General features: G+C 36.2%; 1 protein-coding gene across 4 annotated transcripts in view; it reads right to left on the bottom strand.

The window, feature by feature from the left end:
- The window catches only part of ACBD6 (acyl-CoA binding domain containing 6), a 203,217-nt gene that overhangs the window by 100,851 nt on the left and 88,376 nt on the right, over window positions 1-13,990 (bottom strand). For all 4 annotated transcript variants that reach the window (XM_070384839.1, XM_070384840.1, XM_070384841.1 and 1 more), the window contains exon 6: window positions 4,544-4,633. In XM_070384839.1, the coding sequence (XP_070240940.1) occupies window positions 4,544-4,633 (90 nt within the window). The remainder of the gene's footprint in view (window positions 1-4,543; window positions 4,634-13,990) is intronic.

Below are 13,990 nucleotides of genomic sequence, written 5' to 3'. Positions count from 1 at the left end.
GTGGTAGTTGAGAGTAAGTTCAGCAGTGGTGCTAGTGGTAAAGAATGCCTGCCTGCAGGCACTGCAGGAGGGGCACAAGACGTGGGTTTGATCATCGGGTCGGGAAGATCCCCTAGAGGAGGAAATGGCAAGCCACTCCAGTATTCTTGCCTGGAAAATTTTATGGACAGAGGAGCTTGGTGGGCTACAGTCCATAGGGTTACAAAGGCTCAGACACAACTGAGCATGCACTGCAAGTTTTAACTGTCTGAGAAGACAAGAAGAAATATACGTTGGTGCAACTACTGGCTGAGAAACATATTGTCGATAAAGATTTCTTCTATTTTGTCTGTGAGATAGGAGAAAATGTGAGAATAAGAAAGACCATTAAGACATGCCAGCCAAAATTAAAGACTGATACCATCATTTTTGATAGTATCAGGGATGGGTGATTTTGTCTTCCTAGCTTTGCCTAGAGCCAAAATGTAGATGTATAGAAGGCAGGCAACTGGATTAATCAGAATTAAAGTTTTGCCAGATGGTTACCATAGCTGAAAAATAGGGGATGGGAATAAAGTTGAACACAATAATAGCATGAGAGTGGACAAATGAGCTAATATGGAAGAAGTAATCAGTCAAGGCACTCGGGATTTCCATAAGGTCAAATAAGATTTAGAGTGAAATGAACTGGAGAGTATAGTTAGAACCAAACATTTCAGACTTGATTAAAAGTTCAGGGTGAGGTCATGGGCTAAAGTGGAATGGATGTACATGACAACAAATATTATGAAAAGGAAAAGCATTTTTTATTTGACACACTAAATTAAAAAGCAAACTCCTGAATAAGACATGGATGCCCACTTTCACTATTTTATTCAACATAGTACTAGAAGACCTAGAGCAATTAGGCAAGAAAATGAAATAACAGACATCAAAACTGGAAAGGAAGAAGTAAAAATATCTTTGTTCATAGACAACATATGTTATATGCAGAAAATCTTTAAGCTTCCACAAAAAGCTGTTAGAACTATTAAGGAAATTCAGCAAAGTTGCAGGATATAAAATCAACACACAAAAACCGGTTGCATTTCTAAACACTAACAATGAATAATCAGAAAGTGAAATTTAGAAAACAGTTTCATTTACAGTAGTGGCAAAAAAGAATGAAATACTTAGGAATAGACCGAATCAAGGAGGCAAAAGAATTGTACACTGAAAATTATAAAATAATTTTGAAATAAATTCTGTAATTTATTAGAGTCACTCACAAATAAAGAAAAGTCATTCCACGGACTGGAAGACTTAACCACTGTTAAAATGACAATATGAGTAGCCCTGCTTTTAAAAGTCTGCTTTATGCCACTTCACTTTACTAAAGACCTACCTTAGTACCTGGTTTTGCTAACAAAAAAAAAAAAAAAGTCTAGAGGACTTTTGCTTTTACAAAAACAGGCAAAAAGCAAAATGAGCACTCAGTCTTCGTTTTGCAGCTGGCACTGTAGAGGAGTGCGCACTCAGAGCACCAAGAGCAGTGCTCCTCCTCCTCCTCCAGCAACTACGCTCTGCATCTCAGCACTAGGCCACCTTAACTTTTAACTGTGCCTGCGTCAGTGCTTTATCTCAGTTTATTTTGTGCATGCATTAGCAAGATGTGTCCTCAGGTAACTGCTTCTTCGCTTTCCATCATTTTGTCTTACAAAATGTTTCATTCTTTGCTTTACTTTCAGAGAACAGAAGAAAACTGTACTCCCAAATTGCTCTACAGATTCAATGCCATCTCTATCAAAACCCCAATGACTTTTTTGTAAAAAAGAGAAAAATCCATCCTAAAATTCACATGGAAACACAAAGGACTCAGCCAAAAGTCTTGAAAAACAAGTTGGAAGTCTCACATTTCCTAATTTCAAAATTTACTACAAAGATATAGTAATTAAACCAGTGTAGTACTGGCATAAAGACAAACATATAGACAAATGGAATAGAATAGAGACCCCAAACTCTTGCATATATGGTCATATGGTTTTTGACAAGGGTGTCAGGACCATTTGGTGAAGAAAGGACGCAGTCTTTTCCACCTATGAATGGCCCTGGGAAAACTGAAAGTGCACATGCAAAAAAAAAAATGAAGCTGGACCCTTATGTAACCTTTGATTCAAAACAGGTCAAAAAACAGAGCTAAAATTTTAAAGCTCTTAAAGAAAATATGGGGGAAAAACTTCATGACATGGCATTTGGCAATGACTTCTTGGATATGACACCAAAAACACAGGCAACAAAAGGAAAAATAGAGTGAACTTCCTCAAAATTTTAAGCTGCTGTGTATCAAAGGACACTATTATCAGCAGCGTGCAGGACCACCCACAGAATAAGAGAAAATATTCGTAAACTGTGTATATGATAAGGGACTGATACTCAGAATATCTGAGTCAGAAAGATCCCCTGGAGAAGGAAATGGCAACCTACTTCTGTGTTCTTGTCTGGGAAATCCCATGGACAGAGGACCCTGGCAGGCTACAGGTCCATGGAGTTGCAAAGAGTCAGACATGACTGAGTGAGTAACACACCTTACAACTTAACAATAAAAAACCCCAAACAACTCAGTTAAAGAGTGGGCAAAGGACATGAACAGACATTTCTCCAAAGAAGATGAACGTATGGCCAATATTAACTGGTCAGCATTAATCATGTTCAGCATCATTAATCATTAGGAAAATGCAAATCAAAACCACAATGAGATATCACTTCACATCCACCAGGATGGCTAATATCAAAAATACAGAAAATAACAAGTGTTGGTAAGGATGTGGAGAAACTGGAATATCTGTGCATTGCTGACGGGAAGGTAAAATGGTGCAGCCACTGTGGAAATGGTATGGTGATCCTCAGAACATTAAAGAGTTACCATATGATCCAGCAATTCCACTTCTGGATATATACTCAAAAGAAGTGAAAGCAAAGACTCAAAACAAACATTTGCTACTCATATTCACAGAGGTATTAATCACAATAGCCAGAAGGTGAAAGTAACCTGGATGTCTGTAGATGGATATTTGGATAAACAAAATATGGTATATACATACAATGCAACATTATTGAGTTTTAAAAAGGGAAAAAATTCTGCCACATGGTATGACACGGATGAACCTTGAAGACATTATGCTAAATGAAATAAGCCAATCACAAAAAGACAAATACTGTATGATTCTACTTATATGATGTCTCTAGAGTAGTCAAATTCATGAAGAGAGAGAGTAGAATGGTGGTTGCTAGGGTTATGGGGGGGCGGGGGAATGGGGAGTTATTTATGTGTACAGAGTTTCTAGGGGTGCATAGTAAATCTTAATAATCATGAATTTGGCAATTGTTGCTTAGGTATGACACCAAAAGCACAACCAACAAAAGAAAACAGATATGCTGAACTTCATCAAAACTGAAAACTTCATGTGCGCCACAGGACACTGTCGAGGAAGTGAGAAGACAACCCCCAGAAAGGGAGAAGATATTTGCAAACCATACATCTGATAATGCTTTAAGGTCAGAATATAAGAACTTTTACTTCTTAAATATAAAAAAGCCCCTCAGTTTAAAAAAGGGCAAAACACTTGAATAGACATTTTTCCAAAGAAGATAGACAAGCTGTTAACAAGTACATGAAAAAATACTCACTGGGGAAATGCAAATCCAAATCATACTCTGATGAGATCACTACACCCCACTAGAATGGCTATTAAACAAGAAAATAACGAGTATCGGTGAAGAAGTGGAAATACTGAAACACTCTTGCATTGCATCGCTGGTGGGAATGTAAAATTGTGTGGCTCCTGTAGAAAACTGTTTGGAGTTTCCTCAAAAAGTTAAACATCAAATTACCATATAGGAAATTCTCCTCCTAGGTACAGAACCAACAGAACTGAAAACAAGTTTTGAACAAAAACATGTATGCAAATTGTTCACAGCAATTATTCACAATTGCCAAAAGGTGAAAACAACTCAATTACCCATCAGTTGATGAAGGATAAAAGTGTGTTCTATACATACAACAGAATATAACTTAGTCATAAAAAGGAAAGAAGTGCAATTACATGGATAATAATGTGCTACAACATGGATAATCTCTGAAAACATGCCCGTGAAAGAAGCCAGAGCCAAAGACCACATATTTTATGATCCCATTTATATGAAATATCCAGAACAGGCAAATCCATCGAAACAGAAAGATTAGTTGTTGCTAAGATCTGGAATGGAAGGGAAATAGGGAGTGACAACTTGATGGGTACAAACTGTCCTTGTCCTTCTGGGGCGACGAAAATGTTAGGACAAGACCGTAGCGATGGCTACACATTGTTAAATATACTAATGCCACTGGACTGTACACTTTAAAACCGTTAGTACAGTAAATTTTACTTTATATAGATTTTACCTCATTTTTAAAAAATGTTCCCTTTTCATTACCCTTCAGTTCAGTTCAGTGGTCAAACAGGAGATGACAAGAGTGAACATGGACATTCTAGGAATCAGCGAACTAAGATGGACTGGAATGGGTGAATTTTCTCATCGCTCTTACCTGACAGTTAATATCAGCTCTATATTGTAGCAAGACTGTGACTAGTTCCTTATGTCCTCGATCACAAGCCCAGTGGAGTAGAGTTCTGCCCTAAAACACAGAAAAAGACAAATGAATTTGTTAATCCAGCTGTGGGCCATACAAAAGACATAAGGTCTTAAGAAAGATACAGAAATAAGTAAAAATATAGGTTAACTATTCTAAGAATGATTCATATAAAATGTTCTATGGGAAAAGCAGTAAATGAAAACAACAGGAATTCCTGAGTTATACTTTGGGGATCTGTTAGATACTAGCCCAGTGACTTTCTTCAGACTGATCAGTTTCTTTATCCACAGAGTGGGGATAAGGATAATACTAACAACAATAATACCAGTAATATTTATTGAATGTATGAACTACACGATAACACTTAGTAAATTTTAAAGTACTTTGATGAAATGAAAGAGATTAATTTTAAATTATTATGTTCACTTTTGGTGAAACAACTGTTATGAATTAAAAAAAAAAAAAAAAACAGTACTTAAACCTAGGTAGAGATCATAATCTGAATGTAATATATCTAAATTTACTCAAGTTTATTCCATAAAATGTAAGAAAATGTAATCACAAGCATTTCCCCTTCATAGCCCAAATTTACACCCTGAAATATCCCCCAAACATTAGTACAAGTCTACTAGCATTTAACTTCAAATGTTGACCATGAAAGCCACTTGTAAAACAGAATAGACAATTAACTGTTAGGAGACAGCGTACTAAATATTAAACAATTTTAACTATTGTCTACCAAAGACAAACACTATCGACGTGTTAATTCTTTTCTCTACTGTCAGAAAATCTTGGCTTAGTTAACAAAAGGAGCCTAATTGGTCCAAAGAACAAACAAAACCCCCAAAGCTAAGGGCTTTTCTGAAGAAATGAGTGATTATGGCTTAACACTACTTTTTGAGGGTGGTACTGATGTTGTCATTTTTAAAAGAATGGAATGTTTTTTCACATTAAGTTGAAATCCCTGCTTTATGTCATTTTAGAAACGATTTAAACAGATATAAGCTAGGACAAAGAGGACTTAAAAAGCACCTTTGAAGAAAGCTTTTCTTAACCAATTACATTCTTCATCTTTCAGACTCTCTTCACATACCTATTCGTTCAACTAATTAACCAGGAGCTATTCTTGAAAAAAAATAAACAACAACAAAAACCCAAAGACAGACAACTTCTTCCTTAAAAATCATCCTTTCCTTTTTCTTTCATTTGCTTAATTTATTTTTACTTACCTGTGAATATCTGTTTTGTATGCAAAATGCAAAGGAGAAGGGAAGTAGAAAATTTTTAAATGTGGGCAAATCAGTCACACTTTATTGTAACAGCAAAACCACTTAGTTAATTATTAGTTCAGAGCCCACTAATAATTTTTTTAAATGGAGACAATTCTAAAAGCCAAATAAAAAATGTATTGTTGATAGAGAACAGTGTTGCCTATGTTAAATGTTCCCCAGCTCTAATGTGTACTGATTTACTGTTACTGGGGCACTCATTTTACAACCCTCCATATGAATAATTAGATATTCTAATTTGATTCTCAGAACAAATACCAATGTGTAAAGTATTTTATAATTCAATATAACTGTTTCACAGCTTTTATACTAAACTAATCAGGTAAAATGTCAAAGTCTGTATTATTTCTAGTTCTAATTTTAAGGGTACTAAATTAATGGCTATCAAATTATTAACAAGAATCACCATATAGTTAAATAATGTGTGATACACTTACATAGGGCACCTACGAGAACTACCTAATAGTTAAGTAAGAAAACATAATATATCTAGTATTTTTACTGTAAGATGTACAGATAATTTCTATTTCCCAACAAGATTCCTGACTTCTCCTTAGGTTTAACCCAATAGGGTTCCACTGAGTAATGCTAAAATATAAATCCTTAGCTGTTTCAGTGCGGAAGCAGACAAGCAACACATTTTACTGTTAATGGGGAGTTATATTTTAAATTTTCCATGTGTGGTGCCAAAAATTTACTTTAGGGAAACACCTATGACTGGACCTCAGTAGTGATTTTCACATTGGAGATATTTTCCAGAAGGGTGGCACTCGTATAGCAATGTTTTAAGGAGGACGATGTGCTCTCAGACATTTACACTCTGCTTTTTAACAGGTTTTTTGACCTGCGGTGTAATTAATTTTTGTAACGCATTATTTTAATGGTACACTAATTAACCTTGAATTAGAATGTATTCTCTGACAATGACTTTCTACAGAAGTGCTGAAGAGAGCTACATTAAGACCACCTAATGATTAATATTTTTATGCGGTATTGAGCTCAAAAACAAGAGCAGGATTAAACATACTTGTAAATAAGCATACATAAATCAGGCTTTGGAATTTTTACCTTCAAAAGTCCCTGCATTTAAATGAACAAAGACCAGCATACCCAGGTATCCGTATGTGATAACTCTTTACTTCTTCACATTACAGAGGTCCTGTAAACATACTCTACTTTAAGATTACTGGCTCAAGTAATACATAATCAGGAATTTGCAGAGATGCTATCCTTATAACCCGTACTGATGAAATCAGTAAATAAACACCTGTGGTTCTGTCCTTTCTTTTTGTTAACCACAAATATACTTGGATCAATATAGTACAATTTTTAAATTTATTAAATTGAGATACTGGATTCCATAATTTCTTTTCCAGAAGGAAAACCATCAACTAGGTACACATCATAGTTGTTTAAAGATTTTATACAAACTTATGAGATATTTTACCTACTTTTATATGTAATTGTTTTATCATCTATGAATGATATAATCTCTTACAAATTTTCAAGTTAAAATTTATTTTTACTGTTACCACTAAAACTGACAACTGTTTCTTTGCTTTGAGTTTTAATAACTTCTGAAAAAATATCCCAGAAGTATTTAGGACATAAGTGGGGGAAGCCATTATTAAAAGGAATCTTTGTTAGGCCACCAGAAGACAATAAGTACTGTTTGGAAAGCTCTGGATATATTCCGGAATTCAAATACAGTAAAACATGGGGTCAGGGGGAGAGAGTTCCCATCTATTAACCAAGGGTGCAGATACCGTCTTCCCTCAGACAGATGAATGAGTAAAGTGCTTTGAGAGTGCAGGGTGGCAGCTAACCTATTAAGTAGTATTACTTTCATACCTTCTGGAAAATACAGAGTGGGTCTTAATATTTTAAATGCTCCTTTGATATCCTTGGTTACTTGTCCTTAAACCATGAAGTATTTTTAAAATTACATTTCCTCCTGGATATCACAAATTAAATGAAAAGAGATAGTATTATAAAGTGAATCTTGATGTTCTTACGGTATTTTGAGAATAGATACAAAGCATGTACACCATATACACAGTAGATGAAAACATGGCAAAGATGGTTTGTTTAAATTTGTGAGTTGCCATTGTATTAAAGATTGTATAGGATGGTGGTGGTGGTTTACTCGCTAAGTCAAGTCTGGTTCTTGCAACCCCATGGACTGTAGCCTGCCAGGCTCCTCTGTCCATGGGATTCTCCAGGCAAGAATACTGGATCGGGTTGCTATTTGCTTCTCCAGGGGATCTTCCCCACCCAGGAACTGAACCTGGGTCTCCTGCATTGCAGGCAGATTCTTTACTGACTGAGCTCCGAGGGAAGCCATCGTATAGGATAATACAGTCTAATTACTCAGTGAAATACTGCAAACAGGTCGACTTGAATTTCTCTCTCCAAAAAAACTGGGTTTCAATTTACAATTGATTGACTTCAGCTACCAATAACCTGTAATGTCTGTCTCCTCTCCCTTATCCCTATCTTCTACCCTTTGCTGCTGCTGGTAAAGCATCTGGATACAGTGACAACTCCCCCACCTGCCACCACCAGAAACTACACAAAGCCCTACTGCCACCCGCCTCTCAAGAGTAAACCAACAGCGTTCTTTCAAAAACTCAGACAGCGGTAGTATCGGGAGGCAGTTTACAGTCTCAAGATGTGACTAGCATGGAAGCCAATACACATTTAAAGTAAGTGAATACTTTATTTTGTTCACTTGCTAGGACCTAAGGTAAAAAGAAATGGTGTTGCTGAGCTATCAGGGAATTCAGAAGGACTTTACATACACTACTCTAAAAGATCCCTTTATAAGCATTTACTAAGCCATAATGTTAGAAACTAAAGGGTCAAGGAGTAAGCAATGGAGATATTAGTTCATCCTGTATAAAGTAATAAGTAATTCAGTGATCATAATAAGGTAGCCAGATGTCATCATAAGACAATGGATAAATACACGATATATTCATGGTCATATGATGGAATATTACTCAGCAATAAAAATGAAGGGAAATAGTGACCTATACAACAATATCAATGACCCCAAAACCTTATGTTAAATGAAAGAAGCCTTATAAAAAAAATAAGTGCATTTTATGATTTTACCTATAAAGTTCTAGAACAGGCAAAAACCAACGTATGGTAGAAGAATTAGAAAACAGTGATTACCTTTGTGGGATGAGGAGAAAGAACCAGCTGAGAAGAGGCATGAGGGAATTTTCTAGGGTGACAGAAATGTTCTATATCTTGATAGGAGTTTCGGTTACACAGGCACATGCATTTGTCAATATTAATTGAAAAAAGTGAAAGTGAAGTCTCTCAGTTGTGTCTGACTCTTTGCAACCCTATGGGCTGTAGCCTGCCAGGCTCCTTCTCTGTCCGTGAGATTTTCCAGGCAAGAATACTGGAGTGGGTTGCCATTTTCTTCTCCAGGGGATCTTCCCGACCCAGGGATCAAACTCAGGTCTCCCACATTGCAGGCAGACTCTTTACCCTCTGAGCCATGAGGGAATACCATATAAAGATTAACTTTTGCAAGTGACGAAGGAGCTTAATGAAACAGGCTTGAACCCAGGTGTCCTGCATTGCAGGCAGATTCTTTACCAGCTGAGCCACAAGGGAAGTCCAAGAATACTGGAGTGGGTAGCCTATCCCTTCTCCAGTGGATCTTCCCGACCAGGAATCGAACTAGGGTCTCCTGCATTGCAGGCAGATTCTTTACCAACTGAGCTATTATTGTATATACATTTTACATTAAGAGAAAAACCAGACTAATGCTGATCTTTGTTTAATGATATATATACTGAAGCATTTAGAAGAAAATGTATTGTCTATAAAACACTCTGAAACACAACCAAAAAAGTAAGATAGATTGACAGATGGATAAAGAGATGGCTAAATACTGATAAAGCAAACATATATAGTAAAATCTCAGTGGTAGAATCTAGTGATAGGAATACATATGTCCACTGTAAAATTCTTTCAACTTTCTGGTTCCTTCAAATTAATGTTAATCAACTACACAACCAAAATAACATATATTCAAGTGTAGAAAGTTATTTAAGAGAATACACTTTTACTTCCTTTCTTAAATAAAAGCATAAATTTATCCTCAATTCACTGGCTCTGCCTCTTAAGACCTTTTGCTTCTTTGTTAGGTTAATAATGTCAGGTTTTGCCAGATTTTGCATCAGTTTCTCAATCCAAAAGCAAGTAAATTGTATTCTGACATGAGCCACAAATTTAAAACAAAGCAAGTAAAGAAAGGATAGTCAAGAGAAAGGTGACCTTCTTCAAAGTATTTGAAAGAATCTGTAAGTATATGGAACCACTTTCTATACTTTTGAAGGTAATTTTATACCTTCAAAATGAAAGAAAAGAAAGAAGAAGCAGCTCAATAAAAGAGGGATTTGGGGAGCGCATTAGATAAGAATCTACGGGAAACTAATAAATTGTATAAATGCTTCGGGGGGGGACTGATGATAGATACATTGGAATGATGTCATCTAATTTGTCCAAATATTATTCCATTGCTAAATTTAACAAGTTTAAATTAATATAAAAGTTTAAAATACACAGTAATAAGCATGTATTTAGCATCTGCTGATATGGCACTGATCTAAGAAACAATGTGTATGACAAGAACAGTGCAGACATAAAATGTGCCTGAATTGATAAGAAATATTCTGTTCATAACAAGTATACTTTACAAATTATTTAAATCAGCCAAGATATTTTCTTGAAAAACCTTTAAATATGTGGCATGTGTGAAGTTATATTAATATGACTCAAAAATAAAAATTGAAGCACCATTTAAAAAATTTAAAAGCTCTTACATTTCTCTTCATATTACCTATACTGCAGTTTTCAAACATTTCTGCAAATCATTAAAAACTTTAATAAAAGCTGTAATATAAATAAAAAATGAGTACATATAACACCATGATGCTATAAACTTAGAACGTGAAACATCTGATATATAGATAGTGTCCTGAAAAGTAAGTATAACTACAAAACTTTTTCTTTTACCTAAAATATAAACAATGTCCTAACTACTGTATCAGTAGGAAACACTATGTGCTGAATAATTTTCTCAAGTTAGAAATGTATAACTTACTAATAATATATTAGCAGCAATTACAACTTAAATGACACACACCAGGAACTATACATAAAATGACTTCATTATAAAATAGGAATATTTTACTTAAAAAGGATTTTATATATATGTTCATGTGCTATGATAGCTATAGATTCAAATCTAATCATTTTAGGCAATAGTAATATTTATTTCAATATATGGGGAACAAATACAGCTTATCATATTATGACTATTATTAAATTTCTTTATGTGCTCACAGATTCACTTAAATTCACATTTTAAGTGCAATAAATGTAATTTTTAATCATCTTAGGGGAAGACTGAAATTGCAGTGAATCTGCTGGGTGGATATTTTAAATAAAGTCATACACCATCCCATAGAATCTTAGGCAATCAGTAGTGAAATATCTCAAGTTCAAATATTAGATAGACAAACACCAGAAAAACTAGATGTCCTTTCAAAATTTTAATTGTTACCCAACCTATTATAGTAGGGAAATGACTTTTTTCTGATAAAGAGGTTAAAAGTATTTAGCTAGAAAGTTAACTTTAAGATTATATACTCTTAGTCCACCATCAAAGCTTACAAAGTTGTTTCATTTGCTAGAGCTTTAAATGTCATGAAGCAGTACCCTTTATTTCATTTAGGATGTTAAGTTTGATTCTAATTTTAAGCTCCCATTTCCCTCATGTTCTAAAATTAATTCATACAAATCCCTGATTAATAATAAAAGGGCTTGCCATCAGTATTCAAAGCCCAGCCTGAGTTGTCATGGCTGAAAGGGCAGAAATCTGCTTGGAGCAATGAGAGAACCCAACTGAATTCAGGGTGTCTCAGTCTATGAATGTGTAAGCACTTCATCTGTTCATGGAAACACAATGTTCTGGCAGGCTGGGGGCAAAGGTAGCTGCGTGGGTAACAGACTGGAAGACCTGGGAAACTGTACTGTATCAAAGTCACTAAATGAGGGAAGCAAGGCAAAATTTTACAAGGCTTTCTTTCATTTTCACACATAAAAAATGGTGTTGTTTAGTGTAAGCCATTTGTGTTCTAGACATTTATTTTATCCCTATTACTGCTGTCCAGTGATCTCTGCAGAGGTCACATGTGAATGTAACTATTTTATAAAAGAAAGTGTTGCAAGTCAGAGCATAACACTAGCAGGGCTGACTGGAAACTGATTATCCTTCTTAAATCCAGTGGTGAAAAGAACACTCTCTCAGAACTACATTTCACTCTTTTAGACTCAGCAGTTGTATGTATTTGAACAAGTAACATGTACATATCTGAAGCAGTTCTTGTCTGAAAAATAAGGATAACCTTTCAGAGCTGTTGTGAAGACAACATGATAAAAAAAAGTGGAAGTACCTTACAGACTTGTAAATGTGGTTAAAGTACTCTGTAAACTGTAACCCGCCCTGTATAAAAGTCATTTGAAAGATGGAGAATTCTAATAGGGATCATATAGTACACACACAATCATTTCCAGTGAAAAAGTGACCTTGAAAAGTTAAATGGGCTTCTGGTTTCCAGTTCCACATATAAAGAGCTAGGAAGTTGCCACTCCACCTTAACAACAAACAAAAAGCTGAAGAGACTGAAAAATCAACGATTCTTCTTGGATCCATAAGAGACAGGAGTCTCAGGGGGAACCACTGCCCCTGAGACTAGAGAGAGATAAGTGAGCCCGACAGCCTGGAGCACAGCCTTACAAGTGGAAACCACCCGGGGAGCCAGTCCAGGTAGGAACACCTGGCTATGAGTGATAAACCACCGGAGGCTCAGTGCAGACAACTCTGAGGGTTAAAACTCCAAAGGCATCTACTCAACTCCTCCAAACACACACCCCCAATAACGTGAGATTTACCTCCAGAAGCATGACCAGGTTCTCTGACAATAAATGTCAGAGAAACATACCCTCATGCTTCGGGTAGGGGAAAGGGAAATGATCCATTCTGAAATAGGCCCTGAAAAGGTCTGCCTTTAGAGGAAAAGGTCAACCAGCACCTAACTTTCTGGGGTATTATCAGAGTCTAACTGACCTGGGGGAAGGGAAATAGCCACCTCCAGTCCACTCTAGCCATTCTGTCCCATTCAAAGAGGGATTAAAAAAAGAAGAGAGAGAAACATTTATGAGAGTCCCAGTTCAGAGACACAGGCTCACTACAGAACTAAGACCTAATGGTAGGACCACAGAACACTTTCTCTCCCCAACCCCTCACCAACACATTCAGTCAGTTCGGTTCAGTTGCTCAGTCATGTCCGACTCTTTGTGACCCCATGGACTGCAGCACGCCAGGCTTCCCTGTCCATCACCAACTCCTGTAGCTTACTCAGACTCATGTCCATTGAGTTGGTGATGCCATCCAACAATCTCATCCTCTGTCGTCCCCTTCTCCTCCCATCTTCAATCTTTCCCAGCATCAGGGTCTCTTCAAATAAGTCAGTTTTTCGCACCAACACATTACCAAGGGCCTATTTATAGCAGTTCCTTTTATCTGGTATATCACATCCAGCTATCAATAAAAATTACATGGCAAACCACAAGGCAAAAAAATCCACCATTTGAAGAGACAGAATAAGCATCAGAATGAAACAGAGCAGAGATGTTGGAATTATCAGGTGGAGAATTTAAAACAACAATGATTAATATGCTAAGGGCTCTAATATATAAAGCTGGCAGCATGCAAGAACAGATGGACAGGAACTTCCCCGGTGGTCTGGTGGTTAAGAATCTACCTTGCAATTCAGAGAATGTGGCTTCCCGATCTCTGGTTGGGAAACTAAGATACCACTTGCTGTGGAGGAAGCCCCTGTGCCACAATTAAAGAGTCCATGCACTGCAACAAAAGATCCTGACTAATGCAGTGAAGATCTTGTGTGCCACAATTACGACCCAAGGCAACCAAATATAGGTAAATATCTAAATATCTAAAAAAAATATAGATAAATATCTAAAAAAAGAAAAAGAACAGATGGACAATGTAAGCAGAGAA

Source organism: Bos mutus, chromosome 16 (genome assembly GCF_027580195.1).
Source record: "Bos mutus isolate GX-2022 chromosome 16, NWIPB_WYAK_1.1, whole genome shotgun sequence".
NCBI classification, from domain to species: Eukaryota; Metazoa; Chordata; class Mammalia; order Artiodactyla; family Bovidae; genus Bos; species Bos mutus.
Note: the sequence above shows the minus strand (reverse complement) of the source record. Positions and strands in the feature narration are given on the sequence as shown.